Source organism: Somniosus microcephalus, chromosome 4 (assembly GCF_052327205.1).
Source record: "Somniosus microcephalus isolate GS21.2 chromosome 4, FLI_Smic_1.0, whole genome shotgun sequence".
Classification (NCBI taxonomy): domain Eukaryota; kingdom Metazoa; phylum Chordata; class Chondrichthyes; order Squaliformes; family Somniosidae; genus Somniosus; species Somniosus microcephalus.
In genome coordinates, this window is record NC_140990.1 from 29,438,681 (window position 1) to 29,461,428 (window position 22,748).

General features: G+C 51.3%; 1 protein-coding gene across 1 annotated transcript in view; it reads right to left on the bottom strand.

Annotated features, from left to right (window-relative positions):
• LOC147118504 (uncharacterized) overlaps positions 1 to 22,748 on the bottom strand; it is a 44,484-nt gene that overhangs the window by 304 nt on the left and 21,432 nt on the right. Inside the window, exon 2 of the mRNA XM_085983924.1 lies at positions 13,876 to 14,417. Coding sequence (XP_085840050.1) covers positions 13,876 to 14,417 — 542 coding nt within the window. The remainder of the gene's footprint in view (positions 1 to 13,875; positions 14,418 to 22,748) is intronic.

The window sequence follows — 22,748 nt, forward strand, 5'->3', positions numbered from 1 at the left end:
CCCACCAATCACCATCTGATTCCACCATCATATCTTTATCCATTACCCACCTTTCATCCTCAATGGAGCTGGTTTCACCACCATGACCATTCCCCATACCGAGGCTCTCTGATTCCCATTTATAATCACCTGGATTTGGTGTCTCAGTGTAAGTGGTCCCTGGATTTGGTCTCAAAGTGTAAATGGTCACAGGATTTGGTGTCACAGGCAACAACAATAACTTGCATTTATATAGTGCCTTTAACTAATAAAACATCCCATGTTGCTTCACAGGAACGTTTTCAAACAAAATTTGACAGTGAGTCATATAAGGAGATACAGGAAACTCTTGTTTAAACGGCACCTAAATATCCAGAATTCGCTATTAACCAACAAAATTCACACTCCGAAAACAACACCTCAATAACCGGAAATGTTGCCGAGTCCGAGTCTCCCGCGGTGGCCGAGTTAGTCAGTGGGGGTAGTTCTCCAAACTCTTGACGCTATCGGAAGTCGGAACACCTCAATAACAGGAGTCTGACTCTCCCACGCTGCCGGTAGTCTCTTCCGATCCGCCATTTTTCTGTTTACTGTATAAGTTTTGTTTTACTGTTAAGTAATTAAAGAGTTATGGATTACCCTCAACTGGCAGTACTGTACTAAATCAAGCATCTTCTACCATCCATTTAACACAACATTCTGTAGGTGAGTACCCAATTACTGTATACTGCACATTTCTTGATTTTTTTAAATTTTTGTTTGCTAAAAATAGCCTTGGTAGATAACCCTCTCCGTCATCTGGAATTTTTAATCAACCGGCACCATCCCGGTCCCGTCGGTGCCGGATACCAAAGAGTTTCCTGTATTAGGGCAGGTAACCAAAATCCTGGTCAAAGAGGTAGATTTTAAGGGGCATCTTAAAGTAGGAAAGAGAGATGAAGAGGTTTATGGAGGGAATTCCAGAGCTTGGCAATATAGGAACAGGATGTTAATAACACCGTTCAGCCCCTCGAGCCTGCCCACCATTCAATGAGATCTTACTCCATATACCCGCCATTACCCCATAGTCCTTAATACCTTTGGTTAACACAAATCTATCAGTCCCAGATTTAAAATTAACAATTGACCGAGCATCAGCTGCTGTTTGTGGAAGAGTGTTCCAAACTTCTAACACCTTTTGTGTGTAGAAGTATTTCCTAACGTCACTCCTGAAAGGGCTGGCTCTAATTTTTACACTCTGTCCCCCAGTCCTAGACTCCCCAACCAGCAGAAAAAGTTTCTCTCTATCTACCCTATCAGTTCCCCTTAATATCTTGAAATCAATCAAATCAACCCTTAACCTTCTAAATTCCAGGAAATACAACCCTAATTTGTTTAATCTTTCCTTGTAATTTAACCCCTGGAATCCAGGTATCATTCTGGTAAACCGACGCTGCACTCCTCCCAAGGCCAACACATCCTTCCCAAGGTGTGGTGCCCAGAACTGCTCTCAGTACTCCAGGTGTGGTCTAACCCGGGCTTTGTATAGCTGTAGTGTAACTTCTACCCACTTGTATTCTAGTCCTCGAGATATAAAGGCCAGCATCCCATTAGCCTTTTTGATTATTTTCTGCACCTGTTCATGACATTTTAATGATCTATGTACCTGGATCCCCAAGTCTCGTTGGACCTCCACTGTTTTAGCTTTTCACCATTTAGAAAGTACTCTGTTCTGTCCTTTTTAGGTCCAAAGTGGATGACCTCACATTTGCCTATATTGAAATCCATTTGCCACAGTTTTGCCCATTCACTTAATCAATTAATATCTCTCTAATTTTATGCTTCCATCTACATTGCCTACAATGCTACCTATCTTTGTGTCATCGGCAACTTGCATATGTGGCTTTCTATCCCATCATCTAAGTCATTAATAAATATGGTGAATAGTTGAGGCCCCAACACAGATCCTTGCTGGACAGCGTTAGTCACATCCTGCCAATTAGAGTCCCTGCCCATTATCCCCACTCTCTGTCTCCCGCTACTCAGCCAATTCCATGGGCTTCAACTTTAGCAAACAGACTCTTATAAGGGACTTTATTAAATGCCTCCTGGAAGTCCATATAAATAACATCCATAGACATTCCCCTGTCTACTTCAATCACCTCTTCAAAATATTCAATCAGGTTCAGCAGGCATGACCGACCTTTCACAAATCCATGCTGGCTCTCTCTAATCAGCTGAAAATTTTCAAGGTGTTCAGTCACCCTGTCCTTAATTATAGACTCTAGTAATTTCCCAACAACAGATGTTAGGCTAACTGATCTCTAATTCCCTGGTTTCCCTCTCTCACCATTATGAAATAGCGGAGTGACATGCGCAATTTCCAAATCTGATGAAATGGTTACCAAATCAAGAGAACGTTGGAAGATTATAGTTTGGGCATCTGCAATGTTCTCACCTACTTCCTTTAAAACCCTGGCTTGGAAACCATCTGGTCCTGGGGATTTGTTACTCTTTAGTGCCATTATTTTCTTCATTACTGTTATTTTGGTGAGTCCCCGTCCCTGATTCAATATTAGTTTCCTTGGGATATCCAGCATGCTATCCTCTTCCACTCTGTAAATACTGACACAAAATAATTATTCAACATGTCCACCTTTTTATTATCATTTATAATGTCACCATTATCAGTTTTCAAGGGGCCCACATTGCTCCTGACCACCCTCTTTTTCCTAATGTAATTGTAATAAAAATTGTGTTGAGTTTGATAATCCTTACAAGTTTCTTTTCATACTCCCTTTTTGTAGCTCTTGCTCTCTGTTTTGTCACCCTTTGTTGTTCTTTGTGTTTCTCCCAATCACCATGATTTGTGCTATTTATTGTATTTCTGTGTACTTGTTCTTTTAGTTTGATGTTGTCCCTTCTCTCTTTAGTCGTCCATGGCTGGGGTTTTTTGGTAAGTAGAGCTCTTGCCCCTCGGGGGTAGAAGCTGGTTCTGTATCACCGTAAATTATTTTTTGAACATCTCCCTCTGATCATCTGTTGTTTTACCCATTAACAGATTTCCCCAGTTTACTGTGGACAGTCTCTGTCTCATCCTGTTGAAGTTGCCCTGAACTAACACTAGAATCTTAGTAGCTGTTTCGCATTTCTCCCTTTCAAACATTATGTGGAACTCGATCACGTTATGATCGCTGTTAGATAAATGTTCACTCATAGTGAGGCTGTTCACTAAATCTGGTACATTCCTAAATCTAACATGGACTGTCCCCTTGTTGGTTCTAGGACATATTGTTGCAGAAAATCATCCTGAACACACATGAGAAATTCACCTGAGAAGACGATAGAGACCAAAGTGCCGTTTTCCCCTCTCAGTGTGGCCCTGAAGGACTGTGTCCAGGCTGGAGTTCTGTTCCCGCCGTACGATCCTCCCCCAGATTGTCCTTTCTGAGCTCCAGTCAGGTGATGCTAAACACTCAGGTGGGAAAGAGAAAAATCTACAACAATGTGTTTGAAACAAAGCTGATTTATTTGACATCTATCCAGAATATTAAACTCCAGCCCAGTTATTGGGGTTATTAAGATCAGCAGAAACAAACTCCAACTGTCAGAAATGAATATGGTCCAGGCCTGGATGTAGAATTTCACATTCAGTTTGAGGGTGAGAAACTTGGGTCTGAAACTAGTGTCCTAAACTTAAATAAAGGCAATTACAAGGGTATGAGGACAGAGTTGGCTAAAATGGGCTGGGGAAATAGATTAAAGGGTAATACGGTAGATCAGCAGTGGCAGACATTTAAGGAGATATTTCATAAATCTCAGCAAAGGTATATTCCAGTGAGAAAGAAAGGCTCTACAAGAAGGATGCACCACTAAGGAAGTTAAGGAAGGTATCAAATTGAAAGAAAAGGCAAACAATGTTGGGAAGATTAGTGGGGGGCCAGAGGATTGGGACATTTTTAGAAACCAGCTAAGGATGACTAAACAAATTATAAAGAAGGAGAAGATAGAGTCTGAGAGTAAAGTAGCAAATAATATAAGAACAGACAGTAAGAGCTTCTACAGGTATATAAAGGAGAAGATAGAGTCTGAGAGTAAAGTAGCAAATAATATAAAAAGAGACAGTAAGAGCTTCTACAGGTATATAAAGGAGATAGAGTATGAGAGTAAAGTGGCAAATAATATAAAAAGAGACAGTAAGAGCTTCTACAGGTATACAAAGGAGAAGATAGAGTCTGAGAGTAAAGCAGCAAATAATATAAGAACAGACAGTAAGAGCTTCTACAGGTATATAAAGGAGAAGATAGAGTATGAGAGTAAAGTAGCAAATAATATAAAAAGAGACAGTAAGAGCTTCTACAGGTATATAAAGGAGAAGATAGAGTCTGAGAGTAAAGTAGTAAATAATATAAAAACAGACAGTAAGAGCTTCTACAGGTATATAAAGGAGAAGATAGAGTCTGAGAGTAAAGCAGCAAATAATATAAAAACAGACAGTAAGAGCTTCTACAGGTATATAAAGGAGAAGATAGAGTATGAGAGTAAAGTAGCAAATAATATAAAAAGAGACAGTAAGAGCTTCTACAGGTATATAAAGGAGATAGAGTATGAGAGTAAAGTAGCAAATAATATAAAAACAGACAGTAAGAGCTACAGGTATATAAAAAGGAAGAGAGTAGCTAAAGTAAACGTTGGTCCCTGGGAGGATGAGACTGTGGAATTAATAATGGGAAATAGAGAAAAGACAGAGGCCTAGAAATTCATTGATGCCACTTTTGGGGCGCTAAAGTGGGGCGTCCGCTAAAGTTTGCGTCCGCCGCCAAATCTAGGCCACTTCTCCGATATTCATTAGCTTCGCCCTACTAGTTCGGGCGAGCGCTAAAACTGCTGTTGGACGCCTCTCTTTGGGCGCTAAGCCAGAGGTGGTGATCGATAGCGCCGAGGCCGGGCGCAGTGCAGGTGCGGCCATCTCGTGACTGACAGCAGACACCCTGGCTCCGACCAGCTCTTAAGGGGGAAGGGTCGACTGTGTCTGCTGCCACGCCCTGGATAGTGGAGCCCTCCAGCTAGGCCTGAACACTGCTGCTGGACCCAAATAGCACCTGAAGACATGGAGAAGGCCCGTGTACGTGCGCAGCGCTTCTCAGAGCGTGATCTGAGTGTGCTGCTTGCTGCTGTGGAGAAGAGGCGCCATGTTTTGTACCCGGACAATGGCAAGAAGGCGACGGTCCGCGTCTACGGGAGAGCCTGGAGGCATGTCGCCAGCAAGCTGTCAGCCAACAGCGACGTCCCCAGGACCGGTGCCCAATGCCGCAAAAAGTTAAATGACCTCACACGCATTGTCAGGGTGAGTACCCTTTCCAATGACCTCCTCATCCTTGCATGTGCACCTCACATTATGGGCAAAGGGACCTGAAAGCTCTAATGGCCAGCCTTCATCCAGCAGCTATGGCACAGGCATGAGCATCAATTGCACATTCTGCACTGAACACACTGGCCAAGCTATTCCACCATGGGAGGCAGTGCACACCAGATCATGGCGACACACTGGCCAGGCTATTCCACCATGGGAGGCAGTGCACACCAGATCATGGCGACACACTGGCCAGGCTATTCCACCATGGGAGGCAGTGCACAGCAGATCATGGCGACACACTGGCCAGGCTATTCCACCATGGGAGGCAGTGCACAGCAGATCATGGTGACACACTGGCCAGGCTATTCCACCATGGGAGGCAGTGCACACCAGATCACGGCGACACATGGCCAGGCTATTCCACCATGGGAGGCAGTGCACACAAGATCACGGCGACACACTGGCCAGGCTATTCCACCATGGGAGGCAGTGCACACAAGATCACGGCGACACACTGGCCAGGCTATTCCACCATGGGAGGCAGTGCACACAAGATCACGGCGACACACTGGCCAGGCTATTCCACCATGGGAGGCAGTGCACACAAGATCACGGCGACACACTGTACTTAGAGGCCGTCCTTTCTCTTGCAGGCCAAGCTGGCGAATAATCGTAAGAGCCGGACTGCGACCGGGGGAGGACGACCCCATATCCAGCCACTCACCGACCTGCAACATCGCGTGGAGCGCCTCATGGGTGGCCGGGTGATTGGGCCCGTTGCATGCGGAGATGCCGACCCTGTACTGGGAAGCAATGGTAAGGACATCACCTTTTGCACCTCTCTCGTCCCACTTGCGCATCAGATCTACATCCTTTGCCACTGCCCGACCAATGCGCTGAATGCCACCACTCATGCATCCCGCACTGACGCCCTCTCCTCACTCTAAAGCTACTCTTGTGCCTTCCTGCTTTCAGATGGTCAAGAGGAGGACCTGAACTTGCCAGTGACAGACCCTCCGAAGAGGAGCAGGAGGAGGAGCAAGAGGAAGGCGGCCCATCAGGGGAACGTTCAGCCGCGGCCACCCAGGCCAATGTAGGGGACACGTCTTCCCTGGAGGGCAGCGTGGCGGAAGTGTCGAAGGGGAGGGAAGCTCCTGGGACCTGCGGGCTGCAGAAAGGCGGGAGGGGGGTGGAAGCTCGGTGGCCTTCGCCCCAGAGGGGGGAAGAGTCAGAGGGGAGTCCAATTGCTGGGCCCAGCGGCCTCCAGCAATGCAGGAAGGGTCGGCCAGCTCGGCGGCCTTCTCCCCAGAGGAAGAGTCCGGCCTCCAGTCAGGAGATGCTCTTCACTGAGGAGATGGAATGCCTCGAAGACTTGTCCGCGGACTCGGAGCGCCGGCACACGGAGCTCATGGCGGCAGTGGCACGGTTGCCTGAGTCCATCGATTCCCTCTCTCGGAGTGTGGCTGAGTTCAGGCCTTTAGAGGCCACCAGTCAGGCGGAATACCGGGCAGATCTTTCAGCGACTGGCCAGGTGATCAGTGGTGCCGTCCAGTCACTGGCTGCTCTGCTGCGGTCAGTGAACAGGTCAACACGGGCACTCACTGCTGCCACACTCGCTGTGTCACCCAGGCATCGCCAGGGCACCCGGCGCGCTGCAGCAGCACATCGGTCTGTCCCTCGGCAGATTGGTGCGCATGCTGCAGTGCTGGCCCGGGCGAGTGCCAGTGTCTCAGGCGACCAGCGAGCGCCTGCCATCCGCCAGCTTGCCGCCATTCCTCCAGCCGCCACTGCCACTCCCCCAGTGGAGCTGCCAGGAGCTGCTGCAGCGACTGATGCTGGCCAGCCACAGCTGCAGCAATCAACAGCCGGCCGCTCGACGGCCAGACCTCGACTAGGCCGACCCCCAAGGGCATCTGCCGTCACGACATGTGCCCCTCAGGAGCCTGCCCCCAGCCTTGCAGCAGCCAATGGCCTTACTTTGAGGCGGAGCAGCAGGGCGGGCAGGGGCCACCCAAAGATGGCCAAGGCATCGCCCTAGCGGGCCAAATAGTCGAATGTGTGGCCATTTGTGTTTGTTTCTTGAGGCCGAGAATTGGATGTTTGTTTTTTGAAGGCCGATGATGTGATGTTTGTTTTGGACGAAGGCCGAGAATGACGGCCATTTTAGTTGCCCTATTTTGTTAATCCTCCCCAGGTTGTGGGAGCGAGTAATGTGTTTGAGTATTTTTTGGGGGTTTCCTCTGTTTTTGGTTTTCATGTGGGAAGGGCCCAGAGTTTGTACAATAAAGCATTTTATTTATTCACATTGTCCATGTTTGATCTTTGAAGTGTTTGTTGCCTTAACCGGCTGAGGGCTTGCGGAGCGGCTGCAATCATGTTCTATCATTGGCACAAGCCATTCCCTGACAGGGGGCCTAGAAGTGACGTTCAATAAGCCGACGACGGGCGGCCCTTGAACCTTGTGCGTCCCTCCTGGGCTGGTACTCCTCGTCCTCGTCGTCCTCATGCTCCTCCTGCTCCTCCTCCTGAGGTGGTGGTCCAACGTGAGGTGGCAGTGCCTGAGTCCTGTGGATAGCCAGGTTGTGCAGCATGCAGCAAACGACGACGAATTGGGAGACTCGATCCTGCGAATACTAGAGGGCTCCCCCGGAGCGGTCGAGACAGCGGAACCGTTGCTTGAGCACGCAGATTGTTTGTTCTATGAGGCTCCTCGTCGCTTGATGGCTCTCGTTGTATGCCTCTTCAGCAGGGGTCGTGGGCGCGCGGAGCGGGGTCATGAGCCAGGTACACAAAGGATAGCCTTTGTCCCCGATAAGCCATCCTCTTGGGGGAGGCTGTGCCTGGAACATGTCAGCCACAGTTGTCTGTCGCAGGATAAAGGCATCGTGGCTGCTGCCTGGAAAGCGGGCATTGACAGCTAGGATGCGCTGCCTGTGGTCACACACCAGCTGTACATTGAGGGAATGGTAGCCCTTCCGGTTGCGGTAATCCTCGGCATGCTCAAGAGGTGCCCGCAAAGCCACATGCGTGCAGTCAATGGCGCCCTGCACCATGGGGAAGCCCGCTATTCTTGCAAACCCCACGTCACGCTGCTGCTGCTCGTCCAGGGTCATGGGGAAGGAGATGAATTGATGTCTCCTTCTGAAAAGGGCTTCGGTCACCTGGCGGATGCAGCAATGCACGGCGAACTGGGAGATGTTAGCGATGTCCCCAGTAGCGGATTGGAAGGAGCCGGAGGCATAGAAGTTGAGAGCCACCGTCACCTTCACTGCCACCGACAGAGACGTCCTGCGCATCAGCTGTGGCTGCAGATCTCTCTGAAGCAGCCGGCAGATGTCTGTAACCACCTCCCTTCGGAATCGCAGCCTCCTAACACACATCGCGGCAGACATGGTCAGATAGGAGGTCTGCTGGCGGTATACCCTGCGTGGGTAAGGCCTCAGTTGGCGACGCCTGTTGCCCCCTCTGCGTCTAGCCAGGGCTGCCACTCTCTCACGGCGTCTGTAAGCCCTTCTGGCATAAGGCTGAAATTCAGCGTTGCCACCCAATGCAGCCCCCATTATATGCTGGCAAACACTGAGCTCTGAATGAAGGCTAAGATAATTGGTAAGCTCTGGCCTGAGCCAAAAATACCTGTCCAAGTGTTGGTCCAAACCAGTAAACTCTCCTCCTTGGTCTCTGTCCAAAAAACCGTTGCACAAGAGTGAATGCTGCAAAATGGCTGGCCTTTATACTGCTGGGTAAGTGCCCTTTAATTAGCGCTCCCCCCGGTCCGGCTGGCCTGTGTACCGTTCCACTTCACAGTCGCTCGGGACACCCAGCGCACAATGGGCTGGCGCGAGTGAAGTTCCGGTTTGGGGCGCACAAAGGGCGTTGCACTATTAAATGACGTCATGATCTGCGCGCGCAGCAAGGCGTGCGCTAAGACTTTGCGCCGGCGCTAAATGTGTCCTGAAGTTGGGGAGAGGCGCAGATCGCTCTGCGCCCGGGCGATAAGCGCGTAGCGCTCGAGATCTACTCCCCCTAAGGTGCTAACGGCTGGCGCGCCCAACTGAATTTCTAGGCCAGAGACTCTAAACAATTATTTTGGATCGGTCTGCACGGTAGAAGACACCAAAAACATCCCAATAATAATAGATAATCGAGGGGCTATAGGGAGGGAGGAACTTAAAACTGTTGTGTCCGTGTGTTAATAGAGACACTGAAGGCAGGAGTTGGTTTCACAGGTGTTTACTGAACAAAGTCTGGAGGTGAACTAACTGATACAACACAATATACAGGCTTATATAGCCCAAGTGGCCATTACCAGCATTACAGTACACAGGGGGCTCTTAAAGGCACATACACTACAATTCCTCCCCTTTTAGCCAACCAGTACATAATATTTTAAGTAATCATTAATTACATGTTACAAGAACAATAATCTACACATTGCTGCAGTTAATCAATTATAAGTCAGTCTCTCTGGAGGCTTCCTGACTCGGTCCGGATAACGCCTCGGTGGTGTAGTAGTTTCTGGTGGTGTAGTAGGTTCTTTTGGCAAGGCTGATTCGGCTTGAATGCCAGTGTCAGGTTCATCTGGTTCCAGTATCACAGGATCGGAGGTAGATACTATGGGTATCTCTACTTCATCATTAGGCGTATAGAGTTGTGGTGTAGGTTGTCCCTTTTCGGATGACTCTATGATTTGGTCAGCATGGCGCCTTATTATGCTTTCTCCAATGTCCACGGTATACATCAGCGGTCCTAGTCGTGTGCAAATAGTTCCAGGCTGCCATTTCTCGGTACGGTAGTCCCGGGCCAAAACTTGTTGACCTATCTGTTCAGGCAGCCCATTCCTGGCAAATATGGTCCTTAATACTGTGATGGTTTTTTCCGTGGTGGTGGAGGACATCTTTATTACCTCCGGCCACTTGGAGTGTGCATCAACCGCGATTAAGAACATTGAGTCCATAAATGGACCAGCAAAGTCGATGTGTACCCTTTGCCATGGAGATGAGGGCCACTCCCATGGATGTAGAGGGGCTTGTGGTGGAGTGTTTTGGACCTTCTGGCATCCTAGGCAGCTCTTGGTCATTTCTTCGATGTCTCCATCGATACCTGGCCACCATACAAACGCCCTGGCTAGGTTCTTCATTTTTACTCCACCCAGATGCCCCTCGTGAAGCTCCTTTAGAACTTTATCCCGGAGTTTGGGTGGAATCACCACTCTGGATCCACACATCAAGGTTCCTCGGCACACTGACAGCTGTTCTCTTCTTTGCGAGAATGCTGGCAACAGTGGTTCGCCATGTGCTGACCATCCCTTCACTGTTAAATCGTAGACTCGTGAGAGAGTCGGGTCATTTCTCGTTTCCCTTTCAATGGCAGAATTTGTTACTGGTAGACATTCGACTATGGTAGAGTGGAACATCTCCACTGGGTCTACTGTAGGTGCCTCTTCTACCGTTGGCAACGGTAGGCGCGATAAACCATCAGCATTCCCATGCTGTTTTGATCCTTTGTATTCTATGTCATATTGGTGTGCCCCTAGAAAAAGGGACCACCTCTGTAGCCTTTGCGCTGTCATAATGGGAACACCCTTTTTAGGGTTGAATATGGAGATGAGGGGTTGATGGTCAGTCAACAAGGTAAATTTTTGTCCGTGTGTTAATAGAGACACTGAAGGCAGGAGTTGGTTTCACAGGTGTTTACTGAACAAAGTCTGGAGGTGAACTAACTGATACAACACAATATACAGGCTTATATAGCCCGAGTGGCCATTACCGGCATTACAGTACACAGGGGGCTCTTAAAGGCACATACACTACAAAAACAATCTCGATCACTAGAGAAAAAGTACTGGGCAAACTAATGGTGCTAAAGGCCGACAAGTCCCCTGGACCTGATGGCCTGCATCCTAGGGTCTTAAAAGTGGCTGCAGAGATAGTGGATGCGTTGGTTGTAGTCTAACAAAATTCCCTAGAATCTGGAGAGATCCCAGCGGATTGAAAAACTGCAAATGTAACGCCACTATTGAAGAAAGGAGGGAGACAGAAAGCAGGAAATGATAGGCCAGTTAACCTAACATCTGTCATTGGGAAAATGCTGGAATCCATTATTAAGGAGGTAATAGCAGGACATTTAGAAAATCATAATACAATTAAACAGAGTCAACATGGTTTTATTAAAGGGAAATCATGTTTGACAAATTTGCTGGAGTTCTTTAAGAACATAAGAACATAAGAAATAGGAGCAGGAGTAGGCCAATCGGCCCCTCGAGCCTGCTCCGCCATTCAATAAGATCATGGCTGATCTGATCCTAACCGCCAATCTACTATCACAGAACCATCTCCTGAATCTAACAGAATTAGACACACGAAATAGGAGCAGGATCAGGCTACACGGCCCCTGGGCCCGCACCGCTACCCACAGGGCCATGACCGATCCGAACCAAGACTCATGTCCAAATTCCTGCCCGCTCCCCGTAACCCTTAATTCCCTTTACTTCTAGGAAACTGTCTATTTCTGTTTTAAATTTATGTAATGATGTAGCTTCTACAGCTTTTTGGGGCAGCATATTCCATGGACCTACCACCCTCTGAGTGAAGTAGTTCTTCCTCATCTCAGTTTTGAAAGAGCAGCCCCTTATTCTAAGACTATGCCCCCTAGTTCTAGTTTCACCCATCATCAGGAACATCCTCCCCGCATCCACCTGATCCAAACCCTTCACAATCTTATATGTTTCAATAAGATCGCCTCTCATTCTTCTGAACTCCAATGAGTAGAGTCCCAATCTACTCAACCTCTCCTCATATGTCCATCCCCTCATCCCCGGGATTAACCGAGTGAACCTTCTTTGTACTGACTCGAGAGCAAGTATGTCCTTTCTTAAGTATGGACACCAAAACTGTACACAGTATTCCAGGTGCGGTCTCACCAATACCTTGTACAACTGAAGCAATACCTCCCTATTTTTAATTTCTATCCCCCTAGCAATGAAAGCCAACATTCCATTGGCCTTCTTAATCACTTGCTGCACCTGCATACTAACCTTTTGAGTTTCGTGCACCAGGACCCCCAGATCCCTTTGTACTTCAGTACTTTCCAGTTTCTTGCCATTAAGATAATAACTTGCTCTACGATTTTTCCTGCCAAAGTGCATAACCTCACACTTTCCAGTATTGTATTCCATCTGCCAAATCTCTGCCCACTTACTTAGCCTGTCGATGTCCCCTTGCAGGTTTTTTATGTCCTCACTCACTACTTTCCCTCCCATCTTAGTATCATCTGCAAACTTTGATATGTTACACTCGGTCCCCTCCTCCAAATCGTTAATATAGATTGTAAAGAGTTGGGGACCCAGCACTTTGAGGATGCAACAAACAGGGTGGATAAAGGGGAATCAGTAGATGTGGTATATTTGGATTTCCAGAAGGCAATCGATAAGGTGCCGCATAAAAGGTTACTGCACAAGATAAGAGTGCATGGGGTTGGGGGTAATATATTGGCATGGATAGAGGATTGGCTAACTAACCAAAAACAGAGAGTCGGGATAAATGGGTCATTTTCCGGTTGGCAATCAGTAACTATGGGGTGCCACAGGGATCAGTGCTGGGGCCTCAACTATTTACAATTTATATTAATGACATGGATGAAGGGACTGAGTGTAATGTAGCCAGATTTGCTGATGATACAAAGATAGGCGGGTTAGCAAGTTGTGAGGAGGACACCGAGTCTGCAAAGGGGTATAGATCGGTTAAGTGAGTGGGCAAACATTTGGCAGATGGAGTGTAATGTGGGAAAATGTGAGATTATCCACTTTGGAAGGAAGAATGAAAAAGCAAATTATTATTTAAATGGAGTGAGACTACAAAATGCTGCGGTACAAAGGGATCTGGGGGTCCTAGTACATGAGACACAAAAAGTTAGCATGCAGGTACAGCAAGTAATTAGGAAGGCTAATGGAATGTGGGCCTTTATTGCAAAGGGTATGGAGTATAGAAGTAGAGAAGTTTTGATGCAACTTTACAGGGCGCTGGTGAGACCGCACCTGGAGGCAGTGCAGAGAAGGTTCACTAGGGTGATTCCTGGGATGAAGGGGTTGACGTATGAAGAAAGGTTGAGCAGGCTGGGCCTATACTCATTGGAGTTTAGAAGAATGAGAGGTGATCTTATTGAAACATATAAGATTCTGAGGGGGATTGACAGGGTGGATGCTGAGAGGATGTTTCCCCTGGTGGGGGTATCAAGAACTAGGGGGCATAGTTTCAGACTAAGCGGTCACCCATTTAAGACAGAGATGAGGAGGAATTTCTTCTCTCAAAGGGTCGTGAATCTTTGGAATTCTCTGCCCCAGAGAGCTGTGGAGGCGGAGTCATTGAATATATTCAAGGCGGAGATTGACAGATATTTGAACTACAAGGGAATGAAGGGGTGTGGGGAGAGAGCTGGAAAGTGGTGTTGAGGCCTAGAGTGGATCAGCCATGATCTTATTGAATGGCGAAGCAGGCTCGAGGAGCCGATTGGCCTACTCCCTTCCCACACACGCAGCAGATGAGCGGCCTCTCCCCAGTGTGTACTCGCTGGTGTGTCCGCAGGCTGGAGTGCTGAATGGCCGCTCCCCAGTGTGAACTCGCTGGTGTGCCAGCAGGTTGGATGACAGTGAATCCCTTCCCGCACACGGAGCAGGTGAACAGCCTCTCCCCAGTGTGAACTCGCTGGTGTGTCCGCAGGCTAGATTGCTGAGTGAATCCCTTCCCACACATGGAGCAGGTGAACAGCCTCTCCCCAGTGTGAACTCGCTGGTGTGTCCGCAGGCTAGATTGCTGAGTGAATCCCTTCCCACACATGGAGCAGGTGAACAGCCTCTCCCCAGTGTGAACTCGCTGGTGTGTCCGCAGGCTAGATTGCTGAGTGAATCCCTTCCCACACACGGAGCAGGTGAACAGCTTCTCCCCGGTGTGAACTCGCTGGTGTGCCAGCAGGTGGGATGACTGAGTGAATCCCTTCCCACACGTGGAGTAGGTGAATGGCTTCTCCCCGGTGTGACTGCGTCGATCAATTTCCAGCTGTGATGGGTAATTGAATCCCTTCTCACAGTCCCCACATTTCCAGGGTTTCTCTGTGGTGCGGGTGTCCTTGTGTCTCTCCAGGTTGGACGATCAGTTGAAGCCTCGGCCACACACAGAACATGTGCACAGTTTCTCCCCGCTGTGAACGGTGCGATGTTTTTTCAGGCTGTGTAACTGGTTAAAGCTCTTTCCACAGTCAGTGCACTGGAGCACTCTCACTCGGGTGTGTGTGTCTTGGTGCTTTTCCAGTCACACTGATGTTTGAAATCTTTTCCCACAGACAGAACAGACAAACATTTCTCCTTCCACATTCAAAGGCCGATGATATTCACTGACTGCGCACCCTGTCCTTGATGAGTACCTCTCCATTCTTGGCCCGCAGTGGGGTAGGACATTGGGTGCTTGGGCTGTAGGTGGTCTTGACTGCTAAAGAATCCACGCATGTCGTGGTTGTCGGCTAGCTGCTGGATCTCCTGCGCTTTCTCCACCCACCACCTGTTCTTTAGGTCGCGAGTTTTTTGTTGGACCTCAGCCTTCAGGCATCTGTAGAGCTGCTTTCTTAATCTCGAGTTGTGTTGCTGTTTCCAGATCAGGAATGCCTTGCGCTTGCGGCTTATTAGCTCCTGGATCTCCTGCTCGTTCTTGTCAAACCAGTTTTGGTGTTTCCTGGTTGAGTGACCGAGCGTCTCTTCACAGGTTTTGATTATGGAGGCCTTGAGTGCAGACCAGATGCTGTGGGCACTCTGTGTCTCTGAATCACTGGGAGTCATCAGGTTGGGTGTGAGGCGCAGGCTGAATAGGGATTTCTTAGCAGGGTCTTTGAGTGCTCCAGCATTGATTTTCCTGCGGCATTGTTTCTGTTGCCGCCGCTGTTTTGGGGCTACATTGATGGAGATGACAGAACGGATTAGGCGGTGGTCTGTCCAGCAGTCGTCAGCTCCTGTCATGGTGCGAGTGATGCGGACGTCCTTGCGGTCCCTCACTCGGACGATGACGTAGTCCAGCAGATGCCACTGCTTGGAGCGAGGGTGCTGCCATGAAGCCTTGTACTTGTGTCTCTGCCGGAACAAGGTGTTGGTTATGACAAGGCCATGTTCTAAGCATTTCGTCAGGAGGAGGGTACCGTTGGAGTTGGCTTTCCCTACCCCCTCTCTGCCGATCACACCTCCCAGAGGCCTGTGTACTTTGCAACTCTGACGTTAAAGTCGCCAAGGAGGATCAGCTTGTCGTCCATTGGGACTCGGGACAGGGATTGTTCGAGGCTGGAGTAGAATTCCTCTTTGGTCTCATCTGTGGCTTCCAGTGTTGGGGTGTACGCACTGATGACCGAAGCACACTGGTTCTGGGCGAGGGTGTCAGTGTTGGGGCGTACGCACTGATGACCGTAGCACACTGGTTCCGGGCTAGGGTGTCAGTGTTGGGGTGTACGCACTGATGACCGTAGCACACTGGTTCTGGGCTAGGGTGTCAGTGTTGGGGTGTACGCACTGATGACCGTAGCAAACTGGTTCCGGGCTAGGGTGTCAGTGTTGGGGCGTACGCACTGATGACCGAAGCACACTGGTTCCGGGCTAGGGTGTCAGTGTTGGGGTGTACGCACTGATGACCGTAGCACACTGGTTCTGGGCTAGGGTGTCAGTGTTGGGGCGTACGCACTGATGACCGTAGCACACTGGTTCCTGGCTAGGGTGTCAGTGTTGGGGTGTACGCACTGATGACCGTAGCACACTGGTTCCGGGCTAGGGTGTCAGTGTTGGGGTGTACGCACTGATGACCGAAGCACACTGGTTCCGGGCTAGGGTGTCAGTGTTGGGGTGTACACACTGATGACCGAAGCACACTTGTTCTGGGCTAGGGTGTCAGTGTTGGGGTGTACGCACTGATGACCGAAGCACACTTGTTCTGGGCTAGGGTGTCAGTGTTGGGGTGTACGCACTGATGACCGTAGCACAGTGGTTCCGGGCTAGGGTGTCAGTGTTGGGGCGTACGCACTGATGACCGTAGCACACTTGTTCTGGGCTAGGGTGTCGGTGTTGGGGTGTACGCACTGATGACTGTAGCACACTGGTTCCGGGCTAGGGTGTTAGTGTTGGGGTGTACACACTGATGACCGAAGCACACTGGTTCCGGGCTAGGGTGTCAGTGTTGGGGTGTACACACTGATGACCGTAGCACACTGGTTCTGGGCTAGGGTGTCAGTGTTGGGGCGTACGCACTGATGACCGAAGCACACTGGTTCCGGGCTAGGGTGTCAGTGTTGGGGTGTACACACTGATGACCGAAGCACACTGGTTCCGGGCTAGGGTGTCAGTGTTGGGGTGTACGCACTGATGACCATAGCACACTGGTTCTGGGCTAGGGTGTCAGTGTTGGGGTGTACACACTGATGACCGAAGCACACTGGTTCTGGGCTAGGGTGTCAGTGTTGGGGTGTACGCACTGATGACCGTAGCACACTGGTTCTGGGCTAGGGTGTCAGTGTTGGGGTGTACGCACTGATGACCGTAGCACACTGGTTCCGGGCTAGGGTGTCAGTGTTGGGGTGTACGCACTGATGACCGTAGCACACTGGTTCTGGGCTAGGGTGTCAGTGTTGGGGCGTACGCACTGATGACCGAAGCACACTGCTTCCGGGCTAGGGTGTCAGTGTTGGGGTGTACACACTGATGACCGAAGCACACTGGTTCCGGGCTAGGGTGTCAGTGTTGGGGTGTACGCACTGATGACCGTAGCACACTGGTTCTGGGCTAGGGTGTCAGTGTTGGGGTGTACGCACTGATGACCGTAGCACACTGGTTCTGGGCTAGGGTGTCCGTGTTAGGGTGTACGCACTGATGACCGAAGCACACTGGTTCTGGGCTAGGGTGTCAGTGTTGGGGTGTACGCACTGATGACCGTAGCACACTGGTTCTGGGCTAGGGTGTCAGTGTTGGGGTGTACACACTGATGACCGTAGCACACTGGTTCCGGGCTAGGGTGTCAGTGTTGGGGTGTACACACTGATGACCGAAGCACACTGGTTCCGGGCTAGGGTGTCAGTGTTGGGGTGTACGCACTGATGACCGTAGCACAGTGGTTCCGGGCTAGGGTGTCAGTGTTGGGGTGTACACACTGATGACCGAAGCACACTGGTTCTGGGCTAGGGTGTCAGTGTTGGGGTGTGCGCACTGATGACCGTAGCACAGTGGTTCCGGGCTAGGGTGTCAGTGTTGGGGTGTACGCACTGATGACCGTAGCACACTGGTTCCGGGCTAGGGTGTCAGTGTTGGGGTGTACGCACTGATGACCGTAGCACACTGGTTCTGGGCTAGGGTGTCAGTGTTGGGGTGTACACACTGATGACCGAAGCACACTGGTTCCGGGCTAGGGTGTCAGTGTTGGGGTGTGCGCACTGATGACCGTAGCACAGTGGTTCCGGGCTAGGGTGTCAGTGTTGGGGTGTACGCACTGATGACCGTAGCACACTGGTTCCGGGCTAGGGTGTCAGTGTTGGGGTGTACACACTGATGACCGTAGCACACTGGTTCCGGGCTAGGGTGTCAGTGTTGGGGTGTACGCACTGATGACCGAAGCACACTGGTTCTGGGCTAGGGTGCCAGTGTTGGGGTGTACACATTGATGACCGTAGCACACTGGTTCTGGGCTAGGGTGTCAGTGTTGGGGTGTACGCACTGATGACCGTAGCACACTGGTTCCAGGCTAGGGTGTCAGTGTTGGGGTGTACGCACTGATGACCGTAGCACACTGGTTCCAGGCTAGGGTGTCAGTGTTGGGGTGTACACACTGATGACCGTAGCACACTGGTTCTGGGCTAGGGTGCCAGTGTTGGGGTGTACACATTGATGACCGAAGCACACTGGTTCTGGGCTAGGGTGTCAGTGTTGGGGTGTACACACTGATGACCGAAGCACACTGGTTCTGGGCTAGGGTGTCAGTGTTGGGGTATACGCACTGATGACCGTAGCACACTGGTTCTGGGCTAGGGTATTAGTGTTGGGGTGTACGCACTGATGACTGTAGCACACTGGTTCCGGGCTAGGGTGTCAGTGTTGGGGTGTACGCACTGATGACCGTAGCACACTGGTTCCGGGCTAGGGTGTCAGTGTTGGGGTGTACACACTGATGACCGAAGCACACTGGTTCCGGGCTAGGGTGTCAGTGTTGGGGTGTACGCACTGATGACCGTAGCACACTGGTTCCGGGCTAGGGTGTCAGTGTTGGGGTGTACACACTGATGACCGTAGCACAGTGGTTCTGGGCTAGGGTGTCAGTGTTGGGGTGTACACACTGATGACCGTAGCACATTGGTTCTGGGCTAGGGTGTCAGTGTTGGGGTGTACGCACTGATGACCGAAGCACACTGGTTCTGGGCTAGGGTGTCAGTGTTGGGGTGTACGCACTGATGACCGTAGCACACTGGTTCCGGGCTAGGGTGTCAGTGTTGGGGTGTACGCACTGATGACCGTAGCACACTGGTTCTGGGCTAGGGTGTCAGTGTTGGGGTGTACACACTGATGACCGAAGCACACTTGTTCTGGGCTAGGGTGTCAGTGTTGGGGTGTACGCACTGATGACCGTAGCACACTGGTTCCGGGCTAGGGTGTCAGTGTTGGAGTGTACGCACTGATGACCGTAGCACACTGGTTCTGGGCTAGGGTGTCAGTGTTGGGGTGTACGCACTGATGACCGAAGCACACTTGTTCTGGGCTAGGGTGTCAGTGTTGGGGTGTACGCACTGATGACCGTAGCACACTTGTTCTGGGCTAGGGTGTCAGTGTTGGGGTGTACGCACTGATGACCGTAGCACACTTGTTCTGGGCTAGGGTGTCAGTGTAGGGGTGTATGCACTGATGACCGTAGCACACTGGTTCTGGGCTAGGGTGTCAGTGTTGGGGTGTACGCACTGATGACCGTAGCACACTGGTTCTGGGCTAGGGTGTCAGTGTTGGGGTGTACGCACTGATGACCGTAGCACACTGGTTCTGGGCTAGGGTGTCAGTGATGGGGTGTACGCAATGATGACCGTAGCACACTGGTTCCGGGCTAGGGTGTCAGTGTTGGGGTGTACGCACTGATGACCGTAGCACACTGGTTCCGGGCTAGGGTGTCAGTGTTGGGGTGTACGCAATGATGACCGTAGCACACTGGTTCTGGGCTAGGGTGTCAGTGTTGGGGTGTATGCACTGATGACTGTAGCACACTGGTTCCGGGCTAGGGTGTCAGTGTTGGGGTGTACGCACTGATGACCGTAGCACACTGGTTCCGGGCTAGGGTGTCAGTGTTGGGGTGTACGCACTGATGACCGAAGCACACTGGTTCTGGGCTAGGGTGTCAGTGTTGGGGTGTATGCACTGATGACCGTAGCACACTGGTTCTGGGCTAGGGTGTCAGTGTTGGGGTGTATGCACTGATGACTGTAGCACACTGGTTCTGGGCTAGGGTGTCAGTGTTGGGGTGTACGCACTGATGACCGTAGCACACTGGTTCCGGGCTAGGGTGTCAGTGTTGGGGTGTACGCACTGATGACCGTAGCACACTGGTTCTGGGCTAGGGTGTCAGTGTTGGGGTGTACGCACTGATGACCGAAGCACACTGGTTCTGGGCTAGGGTGTCAGTGTTGGGGTGTACGCACTGATGATCGTAGCACACTGGTTCCTGGCTAGGGTGTCAGTGTTGGGGTGTACGCACTGATGACCGTAGCACACTGGTTCTGGGCTAGGGTGTCAGTGTTGGGGTGTACGCACTGATGACCGTAGCACACTGGTTCTGGGCTAGGGTGTCAGTGTTGGGGTGTACACACTGATGACCGTAGCACACTGGTTCCGGGCTAGGGTGTCAGTGTTGGGGTGTACACACTGATGACCGTAGCACACTGGTTCTGGGCTAGGGTGTCAGTGTTGGGGCGTACGCACTGATGACCGTAGCACACTGGTTCCGGGCTAGGGTATTAGTGTTGGGGTGTACGCACTGATGACCGAAGCACACTGGTTCCTGGCTAGGGTGTCAGTGTTGGGGTGTACGCACTGATGACCGTAGCACACTGGTTCCGGGCTAGGGTGTCAGTGTTGGGGTGTACGCACTGATGACCGAAGCACACTGGTTCTGGGCTAGGGTGTCAGTGTTGGGGTGTACGCAATGATGACCGAAGCACACTGGTTCCGGGCTAGGGTGTCAGTGTTGGGGTATACGCACTGATGACCGTAGCACACTGGTTCTGGGCTAGGGTGTCAGTGTTGGGGTGTACGCAATGATGACCGAAGCACACTGGTTCCGGGCTAGGGTGTCAGTGTTGGGGTATACGCACTGATGACCGAAGCACACTGGTTCTGGGCTAGGGTGTCAGTGTTGGGGTGTACGCAATGATGACCGAAGCACACTGGTTCCGGGCTAGGGTGTCAGTGTTGGGGTATACGCACTGATGACCGTAGCACACTGGTTCCGGGCTAGGGTGTCAGTGTTGGGGTGTACGCACTGATGACCGTAGCACACTGGTTCTGGGCTAGGGTGTCAGTGTTGGGGTGTACACATTGATGACCGTAGCACACTGGTTCTGGGCTAGGGTGTCAGTGTTGGGGTGTACACATTGATGACCGTAGCACACTGGTTCTGGGCTAGGGTGTCAGTGTTGGGGTGTACACACTGATGACCGAAGCACACTGGTTCTGGGCTAGGGTGCCAGTGTTGGGGTGTACACATTGATGACCGTAGCACACTGGTTCTGGGCTAGGGTGTCAGTGTTGGGGTGTACACACTGATGACCGTAGCACACTGGTTCTGGGCTAGGGTGTCAGTGTTGGGGTGTACGCACTGATGACCGTAGCACACTGGTTCTGGGCTAGGGTGTCAGTGTTGGGGTGTACGCACTGATGACCGTAGCACACTGGTTCTGGGCTAGGGTGTCAGTGTTGGGGTGTACGCACTGATGACCGAAGCACACTGGTTCTGGGCTAGGGTGTCAGTGTTGGGGTGTACGCACTGATGACCGTAGCACACTGGTTCCGGGCTAGGGTGTCAGTGTTGGGGTGTACGCACTGATGACCGTAGCACACTGGTTCCGGGCTAGGGTGTCAGTGTTGGGGTGTACGCAATGATGACCGTAGCACACTGGTTCTGGGCTAGGGTGTCAGTGTTGGGGTGTACGCACTGATGACCGTAGCACACTGGTTCCGGGCTAGGGTGTCAGTGTTGGGGTGTACGCAATGATGACCGTAGCACACTGGTTCCGGGCTAGGGTGTCAGTGTTGGGGTGTACGCACTGATGACCGAAGCACACTGGTTCCGGGCTAGGGTGTCAGTGTTGGGGTGTACGCAATGATGACCGTAGCACACTGGTTCCGGGCTAGGGTGTCAGTGTTGGGGTGTACGCACTGATGACCGAAGCACACTGGTTCTGGGCTAGGGTGCCAGTGTTGGGGTGTACACACTGATGACTGTAGCACACTGGTTCCGGGCTAGGGTGTCAGTGTTGGGGTGTACGCACTGATGGCCGTAGCACACTGGTTCTGGGCTAGGGTGTCAGTGTTGGGGTGTACGCACTGATGACCGTAGCACACTGGTTCCGGGCTAGGGTGTCAGTGTTGGGGTGTACACACTCATGACCGTAGCACAGTGGTTCTGGGCTAGGGTGTCAGTGTTGGGGTGTACACACTGATGACCGTAGCACACTGGTTCCGGGCTAGGGTGTCAGTGTTGGGGTGTACGCACTGATGACCGTAGCACAGTGGTTCTGGGCTAGGGTGTCAGTGTTGGGGTGTACGCACTGATGACCGTAGCACACTGGTTCCGGGCTAGGGTGTCAGTGTTGGGGTGTACGCACTGATGACCGTAGCACACTGGTTCCTGGCTAGGGTGTCAGTGTTGGGGTGTACACACTGATGACCGTAGCACACTGGTTCTGGGCTAGGGTGTCAGTGTTGGGGTGTACACACTGATGACCGTAGCACACTGGTTCTGGGCTCGGGTGTCAGTGTTGGGGTGTACGCACTGATGACTGTAGCACACTGGTTCTGGGCTAGGGTGTCAGTGTTGGGGTGTACGCACTGATGACCGTAGCACACTGGTTCCGGGCTAGGGTGTCAGTGTTGGGGTGTACGCACTGATGACCGTAGCACACTGGTTCCGGGCTAGGGTGTCAGTGTTGGGGTGTACGCACTGATGACCGTAGCACACTGGTTCCGGGCTAGGGTGTCAGTGTTGGGGTGTACGCACTGATGACCGTAGCACACTGGTTCCGGGCTAGGGTGTCAGTGTTGGGGTGTACGCACTGATGACCGTAGCACACTGGTTCTGGGCTAGGGTGTCAGTGTTGGGGTGTACACACTGATGACCGTAGCACACTGGTTCCGGGCTAGGGTGCCAGTGTTGGGGTGTACGCACTGATG